The sequence below is a fragment of the Fundulus heteroclitus genome, chromosome 6, assembly GCF_011125445.2.
Source record: "Fundulus heteroclitus isolate FHET01 chromosome 6, MU-UCD_Fhet_4.1, whole genome shotgun sequence".
Taxonomy (NCBI): domain Eukaryota; kingdom Metazoa; phylum Chordata; class Actinopteri; order Cyprinodontiformes; family Fundulidae; genus Fundulus; species Fundulus heteroclitus.
The window spans coordinates 16,179,778-16,204,515 of record NC_046366.1 but is presented as its reverse complement, the minus strand read 5'-3'; the positions used below and the strand labels follow the sequence as shown (position 1 = coordinate 16,204,515).

At 41.8% G+C, this 24,738-nt stretch overlaps 2 protein-coding genes across 9 annotated transcripts in view; both read right to left on the bottom strand.

Annotated features, from left to right (window-relative positions):
* Positions 1–11,006, bottom strand: part of eif4g1a (eukaryotic translation initiation factor 4 gamma, 1a) — a 31,101-nt gene extending 20,095 nt beyond the window's left edge. Inside the window, exons 1-11 of one of the 8 annotated variants that reach the window (XM_036138176.1) lie at positions 10,560–11,006; positions 8,606–8,730; positions 8,439–8,519; positions 8,223–8,255; positions 7,662–7,679; positions 5,893–5,913; positions 5,404–5,580; positions 3,610–3,706; positions 2,112–2,222; positions 1,595–1,737; positions 1,290–1,382 (exon numbers count right to left, since the gene is read on the bottom strand). In XM_036138176.1, coding sequence (XP_035994069.1) covers positions 1,290–1,382; positions 1,595–1,737; positions 2,112–2,222; positions 3,610–3,706; positions 5,404–5,580; positions 5,893–5,913; positions 7,662–7,679; positions 8,223–8,255; positions 8,439–8,519; positions 8,606–8,680 — 849 coding nt within the window. In that variant the 5' untranslated portion in view covers positions 8,681–8,730; positions 10,560–11,006. Of the gene's footprint in view, positions 1–1,289; positions 1,383–1,594; positions 1,738–2,111; positions 2,223–3,609; positions 3,707–5,403; positions 5,581–5,892; positions 5,914–7,661; positions 7,680–8,222; positions 8,256–8,438; positions 8,520–8,605; positions 8,731–9,674; positions 9,696–10,559 lie in introns of those variants that run through there. The other 7 variants (XM_036138177.1, XM_021324724.2, XM_036138178.1 and 4 more) reach the window with 7 other exon arrangements.
* A 2,826-nt stretch (positions 11,007–13,832) lies between these two features.
* tfa (transferrin-a) lies at positions 13,833–23,590 on the bottom strand. The gene is made up of 17 exons (XM_012878936.3): positions 23,483–23,590; positions 23,248–23,396; positions 21,204–21,306; positions 20,930–21,121; positions 19,856–19,985; positions 19,656–19,711; positions 19,132–19,295; positions 18,865–19,018; positions 18,583–18,746; positions 18,403–18,499; positions 18,279–18,299; positions 17,072–17,236; positions 16,731–16,881; positions 15,991–16,058; positions 15,713–15,894; positions 14,251–14,443; positions 13,833–14,174 (listed from the first exon to the last, which is right to left on the bottom strand). Exons 1-17 carry the CDS (start codon positions 23,520–23,522, stop codon positions 14,131–14,133), a joined length of 2,073 nt encoding a protein of 690 aa, XP_012734390.3. The 5' UTR covers positions 23,523–23,590; the 3' UTR covers positions 13,833–14,130.
* Positions 23,591–24,738: the final 1,148 nt, after the last annotated feature.

Genomic DNA, 24,738 nt, shown 5'->3' with positions numbered 1-24,738 from the left:
TAGATTTTTCCCCCCCCAACAAGAAGTTGTTAAAAATTATGTTTTTTCCCTCCCATCTTGGTGAAGTTAGATTTAAAGCACAGGAGAACGTATCTAGACCCGGTGGAAAACTAAACATGAAGGATTTTTAAATATCAGGTAATAAACAGAACTTGCAATTGCATTTGGAAAAGGAGCCAACCTGTTTTAAAATGCCCAGAGAACACAGGTTGCTCCGTTTAGTCTAAGAGGAATATTTGGGGAATAACAAATGAAAAGTGGAGAGGAAAAACTCTTTCTTCAACTGAACACGAACCTTGTGTAAAGGTCCGGCTCGTACTCAGGACTTCACATTCTGCATCAATGTTCTTTTTAGCGTCAACAGAAATTTATCTGGAGTAATTTGCAAAGACTTTCCCAGAGTGCTTCGTCATGAAACTCAAGATTTCACTTTAAAAATAAAAGTCTCCACATCTTTGGCTCTGATTTGCGAGTCTCTAATCACCCTGATATTTAGCTCCTTCCACAGATTCAGGTCAGGACTCTGGCTGAAAAATATTATATATTACTTCCAGTCAGAACAAACACGTTGGTTAACGCCAATAGATTACTTTAAACCCCACATCAGCCTGTGTGAATCATTTTAGAAAGAACTAGACTCATGAACCGAAGATTCGCTTTGCTAGAACAACCAGGATCTGCTGCTGCTGTAAACCTGAGGCAAGTTAGACGGAGAGCTAATGTAGACGATAACTTTCACTTTCGACCAATTTCAGGAAAAAAAAAATAGCTTTAAGAGATATCACAAGCAGCTCATTATGAAGCTATAGTTTCACATAGCTCCCATTAATAACTACAGATAACAGGAATACTGATTAATGTTCAGGAAATCAGGAAAAAAAAGGAAAACTTGACAATTGAAAAATGAGCTGTGCTCATGTTTGATGTATTTAACCAAGAAACTCGCCTCATCTAGTTTAGGGGGTTGGTTCAGCGCGGTAAGAGCTCCAGATGGGCACTAATGGATTTTCACACATGGAGCTCCGAGGTGACGCTAAAAATCAATATTAAAGCGAACGTGAAGTGTGACACAAATGACAAAATGAAACTAAGGAGAACATCTCTGTAGTAATCTGCTGGTTTGTGACTACAGCACACCTGTAGTAAAAGGACATGCTGTGACTCGTTTTAGTCACGGACACGCATTTGTAGCTCACTAGTGATGAAGAGAGAGACGTTTTAACTGTAAACCGGGGTTATTGTTTACGAAGCACCGGTTCTCTAACAGAGAGCCGACGTTCTGAACTCACCTGCGGGGGAGTCGCCGCTGTGGTAGACCTTCCACCTGACATGATCTCCTTCGTGATGTCCCGCCCCCCTTGGTTGGGGTCTCGTATCGTTATCTGGCGGACGGGGAAGAAACAGAACATTAACGTTGTGTCTCAGAATGCGTCGACCCCATAAAACACCAGCGGGGGTGCAGCCGCCCATTGTTGCCACCCAGCGGCACCGCTGCCATTTCCAGGTTAATAAAGAAGGTTCCACACGGACAAAAACAATACGCTCTCCCTCCTTTCTACGGAGGCCCTGCTGGCCCTTTGTTGGGAGACGCTACCTGTCTGCGCTCCCGCTTCGGCGGGCCCTGCGGCTGCGCGGGCGCTTGCTGGGGGGGCGGGGCTTGTTGCTGCGGGTTGATCATCACCGGCGCCGGCTGTACGGATGGCGGGTACTGCGGCTGGGCTGGGTAGTAGGTTCCAGCTGCTCGGACAACAACGGGTACATTTACGGTCGTTAAGCAGATGTCAAAGTGCAACTTATTCAGCATCATTAAAAACTCATTTAATAAAACTGTACAGTAAGAAAAACAGGAAAAAAAAAGCATGGATTAGGACAGAGAAACACTAATATGCATGCATTAGATACTTGGAGCCCTTTTATCACATGGCCTTGTTCTAGCAAAGCTGCTTTTCCGTTTTCTACCCATCGCCGTTCATCTTTTTCCCCGATGACAGAGACAACTCTACGGCTTGCCAAAAAAAAACAAACACGTAGGACGTGATCAGAGACGGGAAGCGCCACGGATTGTTGCCACTGAAGCTAGCTGACCACAAGCGCGCGCACACACTACTCACCGGGGTAGCGCTGGGAGGCGAGAGGAGCGCCGTGGAGAGAGAGACGGCCGTTCTCTCGCCCGCCCCCTCTCCCCCCGCCACCCCGCCTCTCCCGCGCAGCAAGAGAGGGCTCTGAACCAACGCAGCAAGGGGAGGGGGAGGGGAGGGAGAGAGGGGGGGGGAGTGAGGAGCAGGAGGTGGAAAGGAGAAGAGAGGGCAAGGAAGAGACAGATGCCGTATGAGTTATTGAGAGGATCCAGAGGAAGCAGGGTGTTAAGAAGGTCCCATGAAATGAACAACGCCGCCGTCGGCTGCTCACTGGAGCGTCTCTGTTCGCCGAGCGACGCGGCGGCTGGACTAGCCTGATAAAAGTGTGAACACAATTATTCAAAATTGGAGGAAGCAGCTGCTTTTAGTTTCTAGGGTTTAGCAGTCGCCTGTGCAGACCACCTGATTATTCGCTTTTTTTTCCTGGTTGGGCTCACGTCACATGAAAACGAGGAGGACGCCATCGTCAACTGATCTGCAACAAATTAGTTGAGCCTCGCCAAACTGTCGGGACCTCTAGTTTCTTGTTTTTAAGGGCCAATTGTAAAATATACCAGCTTGAAAATGGTAAACATCGGTAACCTTTCTAGCAATACTCAAGTCTAGTTTAAAAATGATGTGACATGTGAATTTCTTATCTTATCTTCTTATCTCATCTTATCTTATATTTAGCGTTTGGCTTTTCGTTAATTTAAGGCTTCAAAGAGCAAGGACACATTTTAAAACAACCTAGTGTTTAAGCTAACACTTAAATAATCATTTGTTGCTTTTAAAATCGAAGAAACTGGATTAGGTTAAACACTTTAGCTTTAAATATTTGTTAAAACCAGAATACAGTGAAAGTGGGGTTATGTTTTACTGCATGTCACCATATCATGTAAATCTCATGCTAACCCAAGCTCACTTATCAGGTATAATAGAAGAAAGGGAATCAATATATATGTTTACTTAAAGGCCTGAGATGTTTGGATCATGGTTCTGAAGCTTGTTGTAACCTTAAAAAAAAATAATAATAATAAAAAGTATGGTTCCGGTTTTTCCCCCAACCATATGAGTATTATTTCAATTTGGTTCCTGACAGATTTAGACGCCACTCAACCAACCTTGGGCATGTACAGTAGACTCATGGGAAACGTGAGCTCTAAAGTCATTTCATGGGACCTAAAAGAAAGTGTCAGGTGGCTGCAGATAGAGAAAAACAGACCAAAGCAGAATCAAGCCAGACCGCATGCAACTGGCACGGTAACACTTAGAGCAGTATTATGACACAGACGCGTCAGAGATGGCTAAACACAACCAAGCAAAACCCCTAAGAATAAGCAGGGACAGCTTCTACACAACAGCTACACACACACATACACAACGCAGATCATTTTGGGGGGGGGGTGTGGTGTTTCTGATTCCACCCTTCAATGGTAAGACTGAAGGTTGTGCTTGGTTGCTGCTGGTGGCCTCGGGGTAAAAGCCTTACCATAAGGAGAGTATTCTGCAGGGCTCGTCCCGGTATAGAAGCCTGTGCTGCTGGTCACAGGATACTGTTGGGTCTGAGGTATGTACTGAGTACGGTACTGCAGAAACAGAGACGAGCATCGCTTAGAAACACGACAGCCAAATCCTCAGAAAAAGTGTCATTAAAGCTGCTGACATACGGCATTCCATTGGATCAGCGTTAAAACTGGTTACATTTTTTTAACTACATAAAACATTTATTTTTGGGTATATTTTGATAAGATATAATCAATACATAAATCTTATGAAAGAATTACAAAAACATTGGGTGTAAGGAAGTGAAATAAAAGGCACCAGGGAGCCCCTGAGGACCACATGTGGTCCCCATTAAGATTTTAGAGCTTATAAAATTTGCAAATCTTGATTCTCTCTGGAAAAATGTGGTTTTAATTGCACTAAATTAACAAAAGCTAATCTTGTTTCCCTTAAAAAGACAAAAAAATAATTGTGTTTATGTTGATTTAAAGGACAAAACCGCCCCATTAGTTTGCGTTTCCCCATTTCCCCTAAAAAAAAAAACACTTCAGTAAGACGCCCCTCGTCACTTTCAGCTGCCGTCTGAGGGGTTCCTCGCATGTCCAGCCCGTTTTGAATCATTAGGACCGGCGCGTCCATTCTTGGTTTTCAGTTGAGCCCGGATGGCTTTACCAGAACGATTGGGTCATTGTCAGCTTGCGGGACCCAGCTCAGGACCCAGAGCGGCAGATGACATGGCGGCGAGCTGACCGGGTCTTCATACTACAAACCACGACGCTTCTAGCTGCGCCGGACGGTTTGAGGTTCTTCACCTGTAAACCGCATCCACCGTCTCATAAAGACTTGCATTTTAGACCCATCGGTAAAAACATTATTCCTGGTAGCAAACCTCCATCTGGCCTTGGTGCTTTTCTTAGGAAGCAAAGGGCCAGCTCGTTGCTTTAAATGTCTTCTACTCAAACAGAGGAGGGCGGCTCAGGTTTCAACTTTCAGGAACCTACAACACAGCAATAGGTTTGGTTCCTGCCAAGTTTCACCCCCATTCACACCTCCATGCACATGACCACAACATCGCTCCTGTGAGCGAGGCCAACGACGAACCCAACGACTCTCCATTGTGAGGGGGTGATCACTTCCAGGTCAATCTACATGTGAATCTAAGCTTAATGGTCCCTCAACAGCAGGCCTATAAAGCTTGGGACTCCAGACATTTTGAACTGACAAAGCTTCCTGGATGGGAAGCGAAACGTCTTCAGCTTCAGAACAGAAGTCCAGTTTTTTGATTGATCATGACCTGGATGACAGAACCTTCACTAAATGTCTCCTAGTGTTAAAACATTTTTCTGTCCAAGGGAAGGGCCGACACCCCTTTCAGTTAAAGACCTCTTTAAAGCCCTTAGGCTTCTTTCTGGAGGCCTCAGGTGCGTTCATCTCCACATGGTGCTCGGTCACGTCAACGTCGGACTACGTGAGGTTTAAAACGAGAAAATATCCTTTAAAAACATGTTGTACCTGCTGTGACACAGCTTTAAGTTATGTTGACCACCTTCAGTTGAATAAATCATGGGTGTCCAAACAGCTGAACACCCATGTTGGACTTTTTTTAGTTATTTTTTACATTCTGTACCAAAACGTCTTTTCTTTAGCGTTAAATCGTTGATTATAAATAATAGAATTTTGTAGGTTTTGTTCAAGTTGAAGCTAAACACCAATATAAAAATTGCTTTTGCACATCTGGCGACGGAACAAGACCACCTCCCCACAGTGCCGATGAACCAACCTGTCCGGGTGGGATAAAGTAGCCCTGGGAGCCGCCGAAGGGCAGCTGCTGCTGGGGGATCATCATCATCTGGGAGCTGGGAGAGTAGACGTGCGTAGGCGCGACGGGCCGGGGGCCGCTGCTGGTCTGCACCCGAGGAGCGCTGGCGGCCATCGTGGCTCGACTCGGATAGTAACTCTACAGCAGAGGCGAGGGAGAAGAGGAGAGGTGAGAAACGCTTGCTCGGCGCGCCTCAAACACATCCCCCGACTACGTCCAGCCCATTTATTCACATGGTGGGGAGTGTTTGTCTGGTTGGTGCGCGTGTCCCGGCCGGACGCACGCACATAACCTCAATGGGGAGCGCTGCACTTACAGCATCTGACAATTTCTACATCAGGTTGAGGCTTTCCGCATCCAATCTACACTGTGCATGCAGTCCCTGTCACACTGAGGTTATCCAAGTTAGAAGGGGGGGGGGGCAAACGAGACGAAGAGAAAAGCGGTTACCTGCAACGCTCTGTATCCACCCTTCAGCCGCACAACACATGAGCAGAGAGCAAGAGAGGGAGTGAGATTAAGGAGAAAGTGAGGACTGGAGACAACGAGGAAGGTGGATAGTGCAAAAAAGATAAAAACTTAACAAGTGAGGGGTGAGACAGGCAGCGGTGCGTCCCCAAAGCCGTGAAACATTTGGTTTAAACTATCATAGATGCACATGCAACTCTGTAGAAACGACCCCCCCCCCCCCCCCCGGGCCCATAATCTGGGTGTAGCAATCATTCCAAGGACTGCAGGCACATGCAGAAACCGCTGTAAAAAACGCTACAACATTCGTTTGTTTTAGAACGCATTACCCCCCCCGTCAGCTTTCAACTTTCTGATGTAATCGTTCATCTCCATTGCACCTCGTTGCTTTTCTTTACTTGAAATTGTACCACCAGTTGGGCTGAGACTATCAAATAATTCCCAGACGAATTAAGTCCTCTGATAAAGGCACGCTTCCTTCAACAGAAGGAGCCCCGCCGCCTCCTCCTCTTCCTCCTCCTCGTCACCAGGACGGTGCTACCGTTTACTGTTCAGCCATCTGGAAGCTTTTACATCTTAGCACAGCCAAGGTACCTGAAAATGAGACCTCGTGTTTCAAGGGGACTCACCTAAAAGGTACGAATGGAATCTATTTTATATCAGCACAGTTTAGATAGAAATATCAAAACTGAATGTTTTTGCTCCCTTGTCTTTGACAACAATTACGGGCAAGCTTGTCCTAGATATACTCTGAGCTGGGGAGGTGGAAGTGCCCCAACTCCTTTAGAGGAATATCTCAACTTCGTTACAATGAAACTTACTTTCACCGCCAAGGTCTCCTCTGTCTCACTATACTGTTTCTATGGTAAAATAGTTCTGGCCTTTGTAGATAAAGCGTCACCGTTTACTACTGTTTATTTCAAAAAGTGAACTACTGATTCTTTTAAACAAGCATGTTGTGCAACCTCAAAAACCATCCCCAGTGAAACACACGACAACGCGTGGAAGAAAGTGATCTGGTTGAACTATATGAAGTTATGAAATAAATTCAAAGATTTTGCCTAAAGGTTGTTGTTTTTTTTATTAAATTGAATTACTTTAGAGTTGTATTTGATCAAACTTGGCATCTTTTAATAGCTGGGAAAGACAGCGAGGAGGAGTCGTGGCAGACGGAGCACTGATTGGGAGAAGTTTTCTACTTTATCAGTCGGCCATTACAGCTGAACTTCCTGATGTCAACGCTTTTGAGCTTCGATTGTAGTGGAATGAATAATCAAAAATCCCCGACACCATTGAACAGACCCAGTTTAGTGGCACGCACTGAAACCAGGTTACTAAACTAACATTTATCTGGGTCTACGAACAATCAAGGAAGCCCACCTGCACAACCAATTTTTATTCTCATTTTGAAAGGATTAGAAATATTTTAACAAAAATGAAGTGTTCGAAACAGATTACGGCTGGCCATCCAGGCGGGCTTGCTTGCAGTATTTTAAAGAAAGACGTACTAAGAGACCTGCAGAGGACGATTCAAAAGTCGACGAATGTATATGCAATGTAAAAGGATATCAGAATTACTAATTCCACACAGATTACACACAGAGTGTTAAGTGAATCTGATTTACGTAACGTCTAAAAAGGTTTTTACAGGCAGTGACTCTTGCATGCCGACCTACAACCTGTCATTAAAAGAGGAATCCCAAAACAATCATCTCGATCTTACACGCTTCGGTTACGTAAGCAAAACTTACATCGACATGAAACTGCCGCTTCGTTTGAAAGAGAACACAGAAGCAGAAGATTGGTGAATTTGGTTTCTGTTCATCTCTGCAACCCATTCGAACCAGAGATCAACATCACAGGCAATTTCATTTAAACCAACAGGGCAATCCTTCATAATGCTAATCACTTAGAAGATGTATTCTCTATTGCAGTAGAGAATACATTGCTGCTGGGTTTTATGCCAGAAAATCTAAGTGGGCTTCTTTTTTTTTTTGCAAATGGAAAAAAAATAATCAGTTTTTAAATGCTAGTATTAAGAATGTTTAAAAAAAAAAAAAAAAGATTGACGAACAGCAAGTAAAATAATTCAGGCGCCTGCTTTTAAACAATTGTTACCGTATCTGGTGTGAAGCAATACATTTTAAGAAATTAAATATGGGCGTAAAAAAAATAAATAAATAAACAGAACCTAAAGACTAAAAACTAAAGGTGTTATGTAATCTGTGAAAATACAGTAGTGAGAACATGCATCATATTAACGGCACGGGGAGGGAGGGTGTATATAGGGACAAAGAGAGGAGAGTTAGTACCTGTTGGTGTAAAGTACGAGGCCCTGTAGCAAACTGGGAGGACAGCAGAGAAGAGCAAAGAGGTCACGACAGACATTCAAGGCTTTTAACGGCAGACACTGAGCCCAAGCATTGCAGCCGAAGAAGCCGTGTCGGAAATCAAAGCGAAAGAGCAGGAAAGACTTCCGACGCGGCACGCGTTTAACCCCAAAAACCCCAAGCGGCACGAAAGAATACCTGTCTGGGCTGCTGTGCGGAGTTCATTTGTGGCGGCGTGGCAAAAACGAGAGAGGGCGGCTGTCCGGGGCCGTAAGCAGCCTTGAGAGGGAGAGAGAGAAAAAAAATGATACAGGACTCCGATCTATCCAAATCGACAGAAGCTACCTGAGGAAAACAGGCCTCACCTGTGTCAGTCCGGGGGATGGGGAGGGATTTGGGACAGAGGTGGGTCCCGTTATAGGTTGTGGTGGTTTGTTCATTTCACGTTCTTTTAGAGGTCTGCATCAGGGTGGCTGTATGTTGCCAGCCTCTGTAGAGAAGAAGAAGAAGAAGAAAACAATATTAAGGAACGACAGCGTCCCAAGTTGCGTTTCCACTCCAGCCATACCACATATTGCGAAAAATAAAAAACGACTTTAACTGAATAATCCCAAGACACGGGCGCGACACATGTGTTGCCTAAACAGATTTTTGCTGCAACACCGGGGGCAGGAACACAGCTGTATGGACACATCTGTAAGTGTGGCACCAACCATTAAAGCAAGGGAGGGTGTGGCCAAGAGATAAAAAACCAACACCACCACCCACACGCTTGCATGTTGTATCTAAAGCATAAACAGCAGTTTAAAAGTCAAAGAAATAAACACATTTAGGTGCTGACCGTCCAAAACGTGACGGAAAAAGAAAACAACAACTGAAATAGGCCATGCCATGGCAAGTGTGGGGACAAAAATACTGACAGGTGTGGGGCAACGAGTTTGAATACCTTAGATTTAAATGCTCAAAAATACCCTCGGACAGTTCTAATTTTCACTAAGTTTGAGAAAATGGATACCTCAGGTCAAAGTGCGCTCGCTGCCCGTGGCACCAGTGTTGTTCTGGGTCCATGTGCGAGCGAAATAAGCTGCACGCGCTCGATGTTAACGCGATAAATGGCAGCGAGTATGCGATGAAACTTTAATAGAAAACCTTTTTTTTTTTTAGTTTGTCCTACAGCAACACGAAGGGACACTGCAGAAGAAAAGGGGAAAAAAAAAAAAAGACGACGTGACGTTTTTTGACACAGGAACCGTCGTTAGCCGGTTAGCTAGTGCCATGCTGTGGGGCTTCCTAAGCCACAATGCTACCATATGGTGGTGCGGCTCGCGGTGATGGCTGGACCGTGATTAAAAAAAAAAGATGGCTCAACGAAAACATGGTCACGTCTAATAGGGGAGGGGAGATGAGAGGAGGGCAACCGTGAATTTCACCGACCTCGCTAGCGTGGCAGCCGCTCGTAAATCGCAGAGCCCACCAGCCTGCGCGCTAATGTTACGTGTCCCGCTACCACAGACATTTTCTGCAGTTAACGCGACGTGGCTCGCTCCGCATTTCAGCCCGGAGTACATGGCGTTCAATTTAGCATCTGCTACTAACGGGCATGGACACGTTTTTTTTTTCTTTCCTTTGGAGGACTAGGGGGGGAAATCGCGAGAACGGGAAACAACGTGTTCTCCGTCAGCGGTGGACTGACACGTTCTATAGTGGCGAAGCTATTGTTGGGGGGGACGGGGGACGTCAGCTAGCATTTTAGCCCTGACAGCCATATGAGCAAATCAAACACAGGCCCAACAGGCTCCACGATCAAACCGAGCCGGCCAGCTCTATCCTTCAGCCGTGCCCTTAGCGGATAGCGGCCTTGCCGGGTTTTTATTTAGCGCAAAACAGGGCTTTAAATTAAAGGCGCTGTCTGGCCACACAATAAAAAAGTTTTTTTGTTTTATTTGTTTGTTTTTTACACCACATCGATGTAACAAGCAACCGATAATAACGGGAGACCGGGTCGAGATTAGCCACCAACTGTCATTTCGGCTAACCTCTGATGAACTTTCAGGCTAAACGCCGCTAACAGCCTCAAGTATAAGCAGCAGATTAATAAATGTTTTTCTTAAAATATATATATATATATATAATGCTACACTGAACTGATTCCGAAGGGTTTTCTGGTCAAATAAAGCGGCGCTCGTCTGCTCGCCATCCACGCGTGTGGACTGACAGCCCGGCGAGGCCTGCTCAACCTGCATGCCTTTGACGAAATTAATGCCTAGCCCGAGTGCACCCAAAGCTAGCGTCAACAAGGCTAACCGGCCTAGTTCTTACCAGGTACCAACAGTGACAGGGTTGTAAAATTGGGACCTTGGGGTGTCAGCCTCTGGTCAGTCTTCTGGTAGTAATAAAAAAAAAAAAGTTTTGTTTGCTTGATCTTTGTTCCAACAGACGAGTGAAGCCCTTCTTGGCTGTTGACTTTAGCGAACTAGTTGGCTAACCGGCAGATGGGGGTGAGTGCTCACTTCGGTTTTAAATCCCAGGATGTTCAAAAGTGACAGTGGTTTTTAAAAAATAGATGTAATATCGCTCTTCGGGAGTGCTATTGATGATTGCGATGACTCCCAGATAGGCCTCTGGACTGGAGGTCCATGATCAAGGCGTCGATGGTGACGGATTGCCGGTTAGATTTGTACTCTCTCTCGTCCGACCAGGCTCAGAGAGAGGCCATAGTGCGATGTTTGTGCTCTACGGAGCCGGTGCACCTCCAAGTCGCATGGGTAAGTTCCGGGGAAATTACAATTTGATGCCGGTTCCTTGGTCACGTGACGCTGGAGCGTCACACAATGGAGAAAAAGTACGAAAACCAACCACAGATTGTATGATATATAAATGAAGAGTTCATTTGCTAAAACAGATAACTCCGCTTTTATAATTAAAAAAAAAAACAACAAAAAAAAACATACTTTTTCTTTATTTAGTTAAGGTGATACCAGTCAAACTAACCTACCGGGTGAATTTGATCAAGTAACAGTGAAATAACAAAATAATGGCATCTCAAAAATACACCTTTACTAAAAGGACCCCCCCCCCCCCCACTTACATTTTAGTTTTTTGGCTAAAAACGGAGTCATCTGTTTTTGCAAATGAACTCTTCATATATATATATATATATATATATATATATATATATATATATATATATATATATATATATATATATATATATGGCTGACCACAAAAAATAATAGCATGTCTCTTTTTTTGTAATCAGTCGTTTTTAACCCCTTCTTTTTGGAAAACCCACATACAACACAAAATTCCACAAAATATTACACCATTAATAGTAATAAGAACAACAACGATAATTGTTATAATAATAATAATAATAATTATTATTATTATTATTATTATTTAATAATAACAATTTAATGGTGAGTAAACAGAAATCATGTTAAAATTGGCATTAAAACATACATTTTATTATGAGACACCACATGCTACATCTCATTAAAATCAGATTAATAAAGATAATTATAATTATGGCAGCGATACAGCTACTGATAAAATCCAACAAAGTGTCATTAAATTACATGTTCTCCAATTTGCTGAAATTTGGAGGACTGAAACTGCAAAACATGACAGAAGATATAAATAAGAGCACAATATCCTTCAAAATAAAAATGTTCTGCTTTATTGTTGCATATATTTCTGTATTATGCCATGTTTACATTTTCTGTTAATGGATATGCCTATTACTGATTTGTTTCTCGTATTTTTATACAATTTATCCATTATTTGCAGTATAAATAAAGCACTAATACAATTATTAATAAACAATAATAACAGTGATAATAACAGCATACTTTAAATATGTGTATTTATTTATGTGTCTCTTACATTCCTGTATGCTTCAGTGCTTTGTTATGCACAAATAAGGAGAAGTGTCTTTCAGAGGATGTCAGGAGAGGAGTGCATAGCATACCGTCTGACACAGACTGGAAAAACCTGACTTTCAGAAAGAAAAAGTGGCCTAAACGCGTACATTGTTACAGAATTTCACTTGCTACTGCACTGTGCCAATTTACGTAAGCTAAATTAGGCTCAACATTGTAGTTTCAGTCAGTATTGTAATAGTGGAGTGCACAGTTACAATTTTAAGATGGAGTAAATATTCTTCAGCATCCGATTTGCTGTCATGCTGGAACAGGAAGGGACCTACTTGGTGGACAGAAGCACTGAGGTTTCCTTTCACTTTAACTAAGAGGACAAGCCCAACTCACGAAGAGCAACCCTCACCAACGTCACCATAATCTGCTGACACATTCTGTATCTTTCTGTGGCGTTCCACGTTGTGTACAATTACTTCCATGTTGTTATAATACAGCAACCAATTGACTGTTTATTATGCAGTTTTGAGTAACTTTCATCACTGAACTTATTGCATCCTACTAAGGCACCACTGCAGTTCACTGAGCCCATGAAAGCCACCAAGTCTTTCACAAAGGTTTTGTAGAATTAGAGTGTCTACCCGCTGGATTTTATGAACCTGAGGACATGGAAGTGATTGAAACACCTCAATTAAATTTTTGTGGATGGTGATTTAATTCTGTATGCAATTGTTTGCTCATGCGTTCACCTAAATCGTTTGAAAAGTTACAAAAAGTTTCTAGAATGTACTTCAAGGCTAAACGCCTAATAACTAATAAATTACTCAGAACACTGAACCAAGCTAAAGTAAAACAGACTCCCAGCTTGGGCTGATGAGAGAACCTAAAAGGTGGTGGTTAATTGTTTTAAAGCTTTTGCTAAACAGCTGCAGGTACTAGGAATATAAATCGAAACAACCGTGTTTCCGTGCAGGTTTATGGATGTGTCACCATTTTGCCGTGGTCTGGAAGAAGACGCAAAAATTCAGCCAAAGGAATTTGTTGAAAATATTCAGGAACAAATCACAAACAAGCTCCAGGCAGGTCACAAAAAAATGATGGAGCACAAACGTCAACGTCATAGTGCCACAGCGAAGGCTGTATTCTGTACCTCAGTAAAGCAATGAAATGCACGAGCTAAAAAATATGGATCTTGTTTCGTAATCAGTACCTTCAAACTCTATTAGAATTGACCTCTGTTCATTTGCACAATTCAAATAGCTTCTAGAGGAAATATTTGTGGTCCAACAAGATGGAAATGTCGCCATTTTGAGGAGTTAAGGGAAGGAACTACACTACCAATTGTAAAGCATTGTTGAGTATATAAAAATAGATAAACATACAAATACTCAACAGGTTGAAGGGTGATACTGGGACACAGTTGGCTGTTCCAACTCAACTGGACAATTATCCCAAACACAACCAACTGTTGTCTAGTAGGAATAAAACTGTCTAACAATAAGCCTCTGGAATGGCTTTCCTAAAGCTCCAACCTTGATCATGGGAAAATTTATGGAGCATGGACAAGCACAAATATCCCAGAGGCTGACTTGTGAATGTAGTAAAACTCGCTAAAGGATTATTAAAAGTGCACGTATGTTTGAGTCAGTAATGAGAAAATACGTTAACACATCTATAGTTCTTAGTGTAAAACAGAGACCCCCACAGACCAGAAAGAAAACTTTTGAGAGATTTTATTTGGGAAAAGTCAGACACTGGAAAAAGCAAAGTTGGTCCAATAATGTTGGAAGTGTGATTTTGTTTTGTTTATTTTTACAAGTAGAGTCACAATACATAGAACAACAGGGTTACATGATTATTGATTTGAATTTTGTAAAAACTCCGTGCTGATTGCGTATAAAAACAGGCAACAAGATCGGTTTGATTAAAGCAATGGGATTTAGAGGGTTGAGTGTGTCGGAAGTGTAGTTGAATCACTGTTGGCCAACTTAGGTGGAGAACTGTCCAGGACACTTTTAGGGTTGCTGGCAGGTATGGAAAGTGCAAGATTTCTCCAGATCTGGTGGGAGAAAAAACCTTTTTTGTTAATAAACTGTGGTCCTACTAGTTTCAGTGTAATTTAGGGTTGCACAAACCTGAAGCAGTGTCACTGCAGGCTCTGAGCGAGGCCATGGCAGACATGTACTCCGGTCCCAAAAACTGCTCATAAGATCTTCCAGCTGGAATTTCCTGGAGGCATTTGGTTGAGTCCTTGAAGAGGAGGTTCTTTCCACTGGTGGACTGGAACATTTTGAACGTGGAATCACCGGCACTGGCTCCGAACTTGGTCTGTAAAGAAAGTACATTTGTTGGGGTTTTATTTATGGGTCACGAGGAATGTAGTTTTTGATCAGCTTTGTATTGTAACGGACGTTGTATGGTAATCACTGGCGAGGGAGCTGTAGATTAAGCTTTGTGATCCGTATTCTGCTTTAAGCAAGGTCAAACAACCTGTTACTGAGGATAGAAGAGATTCTCTTTCAACACTCATGTACTCCAATGTAGATAATTGGTAAAAGTTGCAAGTCAGATTTTTGTTTTCTAGTTCCGTCCGTCCGTCCGTCTTCTTCCGCTTATCCGGGGTCGGGTCGCGGGGGTAGCAGCTTCAGTAGGGAGGCCCAGACGTCCCTCTCCCCGGCCACTTGGGCCAGCTCCTCTGGGGGAATCCCAAGGCGTTCCCAGGTCCCAGAGACATAGTCCCTCCAGCGTGTCCTGGGTCTTCCCCTGGGCCTCCTCCCGGTGGGACGTGCCCGGAACACCTCACCAGGGAGGCGTCCAGGAGGCATCCTGCCCAGATGCCCGAGCCACCTCAACTGGCTCCTCTCGACGTGGAGGAGCAGCGGCTCTACTCTGAGTCCTCCCCGGATGACTGAGCTCCTCACCCTATCTCTAAGGGAGAGCCCAGACACACTACGGAGAAAACTCATTTCAGCCGCTTGTATCCGGGATCTCGTTCTTTCGGTCACTACCCAAAGCTCGTGACCATAGATGAGGGTAGGAACGTAGATCGACCGGTAAATCGAGAGCTTCGCCTTTTGGCTCAGCTCTCTCTTCACCACAACGGATCGGTACAGCGGATCGGTAAAATTGTTTTCTAGTTAAAATTTCAAATTAATGAAAACAGACTTAAGCAATATATACATATCCAAACGTTGGAACAAAGTAGTTAATACTGTATAGGGAGCCATATGAAGTCTGAATATCTAATTTTATTTTTCTATGATCAAACAGAATACTTTTTTTTTTTTTTGCTGTCGGAAAATTTATAGGCAGATATATTTTTTTAAGCGGATTATTTGCTTTAAATTAATCTTTATTGTGACTCCACAATCAAAATGCCGAATGCAGATTCGAGTAACCAATAAAAGAAAAAACAGCATTTTGCAAGTGCTAATTATTTTTATTATTATTATTATTATTAGAATGCGGCAATATTAAATATTCGGTGAATATTTTTATCTATTCTATTCTTTTTTTAGCTCATAATGTGAAGACTAACATTTTCAGGCCTGTAGATATGAACAAAAGCTCAAACCGCCTTTAAAGTCTCTCACTGACCTGCTGGTCCTGGAGAACGCGGACCACTCTGTCACGGATCTCAGGGCGAGTTACCACAGCGTGTGCCGGGACAGAAGCCAAGTGGCAGGAGGCAAATTCACTGATTGGCACCGGATCTTTTCCAGGGCAGATCAACTGGTAGTCGGCAGAATTCACGCCACGAGCCCAATCCGGACCGTTACCTTTTAGGAGAGAAAAATCACACGCAGGTTAGACGGATGCTGTCATTCACGAGCCAACGATTCAGGAAAGAGGTGGTGTAAAATCAGGTCTCTTACCATCGCTGTTTTCGCCAACGATCGAGTGTTTAATGAAAGCAACATCACCAGCACCCTCCACCAGACACCTGTAACAACAGGCCATAATTGATGTTACAAAAAAGTAAGTCTTTTCTGAAAGACCGATTTCCAAAGGATTTCTTTTCCACCCTTTATTCTTATGTAGAAATACATATATTTCTACATTTTATGCTCGCCTTAATCTAAGGTGGCCCTGGTGGCTAATGAAGCAGGGAAAAAGTATATGAAGAAGGTTTTGTGAATCCCAAATTGTGTTTCAATAAATTTTTGTTCAGGGTCGAAAAATCCAGCCCCACAACTGTCAATTTATTTCAAACTTTGACCTAGATAGGATCAGATGTAATCCAGAGTCCTTAAACGTCAGCGAAACAGCCCTTTAATTGAACAAGTTTGTAGCAGTTAATAAGTTATGAAAGAGTAATTCTGGGTGGCAGCTAATCATTTTGTTTAATTATTTTAATGGTTGTGACAGAAGAAGAGCCCCTGCAGAACGAGCCATTTTGCCTGTGCTAAAAGCCACCATGTGTTCAATTTATAGTGTTGAGAGAAGGTCAGTGGGATAAGCATATTGCAACACATATTCTTATGTGACCTCTGCAACCCCTTCTAAATTAGCTGTGTAATTTTGAAACGACGCATTTAAACAACTCTGTCTGCATGGTCAAAATATCCCAAAGACCTACGGTGTTACGCCCGGTCACTGTTGCATCTTAAGGTACCTGAAAGCTCCAGCATAACCGTAGTACTGCTCCTCTGCAGTGGCTTTGCACTTGGCTTCATCTCCCACGGCTTTGCCGCTCCCTTTACACTCACGGCAGAATGGAGAGGTGGCTTCGGATCCAGGGGCGCAACCGCTGCTGAAGAAATTAGCTGCGGAGAAGCAGAGCATCGTCCATCAGTCGGACTGAAAGCCTTTCAAGAAAGGGTTCATTTTAAGTCTTAAGATGGTAAAAAAAATGTATTGTCTTGTAATAAAACCAATTTTTTACCCTGGTATTTAAATGCCATGTAATCTTTCCGTATTGCATTTGCTTTTTCAAGTGGACGGTCGGTCACTCACCAAAGTTGCAGTCTTTGGTCTGCGCATAGATCAGCCCCATGGGGATGTTCCAGCCCGCTGTCCTGCCCACGCCTGTGTGGCAGGATTTCTTTCCCTTCAGGTTGGCCCAGGTCACCCCTGAAGACTTCTTCACCACGGCGACGGCATAATAAGAGGAGGCTGTGGCTGTGAAATCAGAAGTAGAAGGGTTATAGCAAGGAAATCTGAAAGATTTGTTTTAAATAGAGAAGACAATAGCAAGATGGCAAATCTAGGATTTATTCCATGATGCTTTTGGTGGCGGCCAATGCGAGGAAAAAAATTTAGATAGTTTTTAAATGACCTCCTCAAATAACCTCTATCAGTCTGTGAAAAAGCTTCTTTTCTTGTAATATGTTGCCTTGCAAAAGTTTTCATACCCCTTGTACTCTAACATTTTTGTAAAGCGGACAGCAAAAGCCTCAGTGGATTTTGTTAGGCTTTTATGTGATAAACCAACACAATGTTGCATGATTGGGAAATAGAAAGAAAATTATATATATATATATATATATTCACTAATAAAAAACTTAGAAGTGTGGCAAGCATAGAAATGTATTATTTATATAAATGTATTATTATTGGGGTCTAAAGCCTCCAACAATGACGGGGTACATTGGAGCATATAATTTCGTATCTCCTCAGTGAAGCATGGCAGTGGCAGCATCACACCGAGGAGATTTTTCAACAGGAACAGGATCATAAGCACAAAAGGGGTTGACCCATTGGCATGACTGGGCTTGAGCTCATTTGCAAAGAAAATGGGCAAAAAAAAATTCAATCTCTAGATGTAAAAAGCTGGTAAAGACATATTTGAGAGCTGCTACTCAAGTAAAAGGCAGTTCTAGAAAATTTTGACTCAGTGGGACACACTGAACAGTATGTGTGCCCCACTTTAATATTTAGAAAAGGTTACTTTTTACCATCCGCTTCACAGTTGTGTTGGTTTATCAAATGATTTACCAATATAAACATGCTCGAATTTATTAGACCTTTACAAAATGTAAAAAAAAAAAAAATGCTTTTCCAAGGCACTTTAAACAGATAATGCTTCAGCTTTTTCCCCTCAGAATTGTTCTTAGATCATCGACACTAGCCAAGCAGACTTAGATCCTGAAATAGTTACAGGGACTACACTGCTTTGAAATAGTGTGTTGATAGAACTATTAAACAGAGACAGTTCCAGTACCTGGAGAAGAGCCACACAGTTCTGTAGAGAGACAACAAAACAAACAAAAAAAAGATGAAAACATTGCACATTTACCAAAGCGTCCATAAAATACAGGCTTTGTGTTCGTTCATAGGCATCATACCCTGCTGATACTGCTCCACCATGGCAGGAGCCAGACCACACTTCCCAGCCGTGAACACCTGTCCTCCGTCCACTGCCATTGCATCTGCCTCCTTGCGCTGCAGGACGTTTCAAACAAAGTACGTTAAGAAACCAGTTCTCCTATAAAGTAGCTAAAAAAAATATTTATTTCTTATTTTACCATAATCTTCTGGAAGCACTCCTCAACAGTCGGCGCGTTCTGGCACTCAATGGAGGCGCTGTCGTCAGTCACGCTGTTGATACTCCAAGTGTCACACTTTTCAGTCTCTGCGTGGCCCACGGCGCACCATCTGATGCCAGTGGACGTCGTTCCCGTGGTCTGCTCTGGAGAGGGAGGTAAAAAATGTAATAAAATAAATAAATAAGACCCTTGTGTCAGGCATGGATCACGACTGATAAAAATGTCGATTTGTTTCTATCAGTGGGTTCTTCCCGCTTTTACCTTTTCTGAGGGAGTGGACGATGCTCATGTAGTCGGCACCCAGATACAAGAAGGAGTCTGTGTTGGGGGGCACGCGCACCAGTTTCTGTGTCGAATCCTTGAACATCAGATTCTTGGCAGGGGCGTACGCATCAGAGGAGAAGAGCTGGAAGTTCTGAAAGGCCAAGGAGTCACGGGCACAATGAAAACCCAAGCACCCGACGTTCCTCTTCCCTCCTGCTATGTGAGGCAGCCTCTAGTTTTTCCTTTATGCGGGTGTCCTTTTACCTGTACTCCGTTGAGACTATTCCAGATCAAGTCGGCCAGTTCTGGGTCCTTGCGGGTGATAACAGCATGAGCAGGCACTCTGGCCAGGTGGCAGGTTTTATAGTTGTCAATGGGCTGTCTTGTACCATCCTTGCAAAGCAGCTCATATTTGGACTTCTCAGCCTCTATATAGGTGAAAACGAAGAAATGTTGTGTTAAGCTAAATACGTTTCGTATTTACAATCCGAAGAACCACATCTACAATTCCCGCAACAAGTTAATACATTTGGGGTGATATTGCTTTTGCTGTTGCCTCTTGGTGATAAATCTTGTTGCCTCGAAAATGTTTTTATTCTGCTACCTCTCTTGAAATGGTGACACATTTGTAAGGGCACTTCGTTTGTAGGTTGAGCCTATGACTAACTTACTGAATGGTTTTGATACAGGTGTACTTGCCAATGTCTGCGTTTGTATTTGATTTTACAGGCAAAATGTAAGAACAATAAATAAAACTGACACAAAGCATTGAAATAAATGATACTGACCGGGTACAGTGAGGTGCTTCACAAATGCCACGTCGCCCGCGCCATCTGCCAGACACCTAAGATGTTAAACGAGGGGAAAAAACATAAACAGGACCGACCATTTAACCGACTGATGTGAGACTGTGGTGGGATTCTTCAATCTTGTCAGAGATCAATAAAGGGGGCATTGGAAAGAGATGAAGACACTAGCAAATACTGACTGGAAGGCTCCAGAGTAGTCGTAGTAGGGCTCCCTTTGAGATCTGGAGCAGTCTCCCCTGCACAGTTCACACAGCTTAGAGCCCCTTGTTGCTCCTGGGGCACAGCTTGCTTGAAAGAAGGTGCTCACCGCTGAAAATACATCAAATAATAAATTAATACAAAGAAATAGCATAGAAAAAAATAAATAATAACTCCAGTAAGCTTTTACTGAAAAAGACCTCTGGCCAACATCGGTTTTGGCAATGAAACAAGTTAGTTGTAGTTTCTTAATGAATTTACTACGTTACCACTTCTTTACTTTCTAAAATATAAAAACCTTACATTAAAACAAGGGCCATTAAATACATTTCAGAAAAGGGAAAGTCTTAAATTATTACCAAAGACTTATCACAGTCTAAATCACAGCCAGAGGTGTGATACATTCGCCCCATTGTCTGCATTAACGCCTGAAGCGTGTTGAGGTATACTTGTGAAAATATTCTTCAAGGTTTTAGAATACTGGGTGAAGGAAAAAGTATATATTTTTTTTTACCTACATGGCATTTCAGGCAGATCAGAATTAGTTTTTTATTTTTTCACTGTATTGCATAACTGAGATTTTTGTGCCAACTTTCAGCTTTTTACCTTTGCCAGTGCATTCATTCTCAAAATATTCTTATGAGAATATTTGGATTTCTTTAAATTTAGAACAAAGATATTGTTTGGGATCAAGTTGGATCAAATTGATGCTGGGCGTAAATTACTTAAAGTAGCCCCTAAAGAAACACAATTACGTAAGTGTGCCTTTGCATTGTGTAAACAATCTAAGCGCCATCTTGCTGCTGTTATTCTTATGTTTCATAAGATCAGTGTCAGAGTCAAAAATGCTGTATCATGTTGATTTGTCAATCGTTTTTTTTACAGCCTTGGTATTTTGATTGAACTTTTTATTTTCATCCTGCGAATACATAAATGTTGGTCTCAAACTCTCCTACATCATCTCAACGTTTAATCTAAAGCCCATGGAAATAATCAGATGGTTTATGGTAACTTTTATCTGAGGGCTGAGTTTGAAGGACAAATGGAGCACTTACCCTCCTCCACAGGTTTGTCCTCAATGCCGGCCCACTGAATGATATTCATTGAAATCAGAGTTCCAATGGGAATGTTCCAGCCTGCAGATTTTCCCAAACCGGTGTGGCAGGATTTCTTCCCTCCGAGCTCTCTGATGCCAAATCCGGTTCCCTTCTTCGCCACGGCCACAGCGTAGTAGCAGGTGTCTGAAGCTGAATGTGTGACATCAAAACAAGGAGTGATTAAAGCTGTCACTGTTCATAACTAATTTATGTGCAAAGACAGTATGCATACTCTCGCCGTAGTCTTCGGCAATGATGGGGTGGAGGTCGTAGTTTTTCAGTCCTGCTGTGTAAACGTCTCCTCCATCTACTGTGATGGCATCAGCTTCCCCAGCCTATAAGAGAACATCAATCCAGAATAAATGTGTCTAATGTCTCTAACTGGATATATCTTTGTATATGTGAGCAGCATTTCAATACAACACAGAATATTTAGTTTTTTTTTTAATAAAACATTTTATTTGCAAATAAACGCAACATTGTTTTTCACTGTAAAGGTTAGGGTTTTACTCCTGTAAAACCAGCATATCAGTTCTGAGCTGGGAATGGATGCATTCTGGGAAGATTATACTTTATTGAAAATTAAAATCCAGAAATATGGGAAAAACAAACCAATAAAAAAATCAAAGCAATCTGTTGTGAAATGAAGGCTAGAATGTGATTTTTTTTAAAATGGGGTTTTGGGGCTTTTGCCTCGGGGGAAGGGAGGGGGGTTATCAATTCCATTTATTTTTATGAAATATTGTAGGACTTTTTGTTTCATTATGCAAAACAGGGAGTGTTTGTCATATGAAAATCAAAATATCCTGCTATTGTTTTTTCAGCAATCTCTCCTCTTTAAACTGCTACATACTCCTAACTTATTACCAAATGGCGGTTGGTTTTCTTCTTCATGGAGCTAACTAGAATAAGCTAACTGGATTTAGCTAACTAGAGCGAGCTAAGCAGGAGGAGCTAACTGGAGGTAGCTAACTAAAGTGGGCTAACCAGAGAGAGCTAACTTACTGGAGTCTGCTAACATAAGTTAGCTTACTAGAGCAAAATAACTGGAAGGTTTAGCAGGGGAAGAGGCAATTTTGGCCACTACCTTGCGCTTATAAAGGAGTTTTGACCTCCAGCTTTGCCAGTTCTTTTTCCATTTGACCTTTAACGTTAGGAGGCTTTGTGCTGGGTTCTTTTTTCTTCAAATTTTTGTACATAGGCTACACAAGTTTCAAACATGAGCCTATTATTTTATAGATTTAGTTCAAAATGTGAAATATTTTTATGAAGATAGTCATCAATTTGTTTTGCTGCAGTACTTTACGTTATGCATTACTAAACTCGGATTATTTGGAATGGAAATACCTTCTATGTAGTGAGTTCCCCCTTTATCATGGTGTCACAATCATTCAGTCAGTGTTTTTATTCTTTCTTGAAATTATGCAACATGCATACATTTAGACAGGGCAGTAGACTGATGTGTTATTGAACTACGTAAAATTTGTCAGAATGTTTTAATGTTTTTAACCCTGTGATCAGTCTATACAGCTTCTCATAATAGCCCTTTGTGGAAGAATGCACATTCACAGACGTCTGTTTAATGTGTTAATTTGCTCGTCATTCAAAATGATCCCTTTGTGTGAGTGTGTTGTTAAAATTACATAATAAATGCTTTGCAGTCGACTTGTTGAATGCCATCTTTGTCATTCATTTCTTTAAAGAGTAAGTCTGCAATTCACTATTCTTCAGTTTCACAGTATAATCTTTTTACTGTTACTTGTAAAGTATGGATGACCTTAGTTTGACATTGATTTTAAATTGAAATAAGCCACAGGGAATGCTGGATTAGATTTGGCTGACTGATATGCTCTAAAACAATTATACTTAAAATTTTAGCTCTGTGTATAATTTGAATTGTGAAGAGTTTGAGTTTACAAATCAAAGCTTTTGTCCAAAACATTTGCTGTGTTCTCTTCTTATTGCCTCATTTACCCATTTTAATCAGAATAAAACTTCTTTAGCACCCTTTCTGTCTCTGCTGTTTGCTTCCCCTCGGTAACACAAACTATAGGTCTTTAGTCTTCACCTTGCTACGTCATGACCGCTTAGTAGCCTATGGATGATATTCAGCTATTTCCAACAAGTATCAGAGTCAAATTTTGGTAGAAGCAAAAGAAAAAGAAAAAAAACTGGGACGAAAAAGAAACATTCATTCATTGTACAAAGTAGTGAAGTTTGGATTTTAAAGAGAGCAAATATTTCTGTAATTAATTAAATCAGGGTAATAATCTTACCTTGATTGCAATAATGCACTCAAGGGTGTTTTCCTTTTTCACGCAGGAGAAAGCAGGAGCTGCAGCTGCAAGATCCATGCACTTCCTTAATTCTTGGTCGGACTTTACGCACCATTTCACTTTCTCAGCCGGGGCCGCAAACGCAGCAGCTGTAAATAGAACAAAGAAATATATCAGTAAGGATTAGTCAGCCTAAAACTCAAATAACATTTTCAATATAGTAAAAGTATTTTACCGAGGCACCCGTGCAGCGCTACAAGGAGGAGAGGCTTCATGCTGGTGGACTGTGGGGTCTCCTGACCTGAAGGACAGAGCAGACTTTCTGTCAGGGGGCTGTGGCTTTTATAGCAGAGCCGACCGGAGCTGGCCAAGAGATAAAATACCACAGTTTGCTCAGATTTCCTAATGTGAGCGATGCAGTGTACTTTGGTGTGCTGATACACAGGAAAACAGAGGCCTGACCTAAATTTCCACATAATGGAATTTTACATCTCTACAAATCAGTTTAGATAACAAGGCAAACACGCTTTCCACACATTGGGTTTTCCACACGTTTTGCTTTTTTTTTCTCAAGTTTTGTTCAACGGATTTAAATTTGACATTGATTATTGCCCACCTTATAACTGGCCTTTGTAAGCAAAAAGCATTACTGAACTGATCAATTGACTTGATCATCACCTTTACTCCAAAGGCAAAGTTTGTTTAAGAGGAAAACAATTGTCCTCATGCAAAAACTCTGCACTCTTTGCTATGTAGAGGATTTTTTTTCTCCATGTAAAACAACGGAGATTTTAAAAAGCTGACCAAAGGAGCTTGTTCTATTGAATACTTTAACTTGCAGGTCTTTTATGTGCGACAGCAGTTTGAATTTTGCATTTAACGCTCGCATGTTTGTTTAAATAACCTATTTAAATGCAATCCTTCAGACAGCTTTACAAATGGGTCAAATCTTTTATCACAAGTTCCACAAAGCATTACAGCATTTCTTGAGTATTTCTTGCAATAAAAACCACGTTTGCATGTGCTTTACTCCCATATGAACACTATTTATGTTACAGACACATTTAATCTGTTAAAACAAGAAACAAAGACACATTACCTGTGTATTTAAAGCTGCAGCTCTGCCCAGTTAACGTCATGTTTCTAAAGTCAATATTACCTAACACAGATTGAGCTTTAGGTTCAGGAATTACAAAACTACTTTTTTGTTACCATGTGCCAGATAAACTATTGCAAGATCTTTTGATGGCTTTTGCAATACATTCCCATTTTTAACCTACCGGCAATGGCGTAAGTTTGGAAAATAAAGGAGATTGTGCTGGACAAGTGGATTGATCAGTTCAACCATCACTTCAGCAACGTTTCATGTCAGATAAGAACTTCTGTGGTAAGAGACAATAATGCAACTTGTCCAAAAAGTCAACATGTAGTTGTCTTTAAATAGTTGTAGTAGTTTTACATGTTTATAGCTTGCTTGGATTTTTAATTCTT

What these genes read in the sequence shown, in the direction of transcription:
- tfa (XM_012878936.3), bottom strand. Translation starts at nt 23,522, where the DNA reads ATGAAGCCTCTCCTCCTTGTAGCGCTGCACGGGTGCCTCG. An exon ending in CGTCCACTCCCTCAGAAAAG is followed by an intron (nt 18,747 to 18,864) that starts GTAAAAGCGGGA and finishes CTCCCTCTCCAG; the next exon opens with AGCAGACCACGGGAACGACG. An exon ending in GGTTATGCTGGAGCTTTCAG is followed by an intron (nt 16,059 to 16,730) that starts GTACCTTAAGAT and finishes CTGTTGTTACAG; the next exon opens with GTGTCTGGTGGAGGGTGCTG.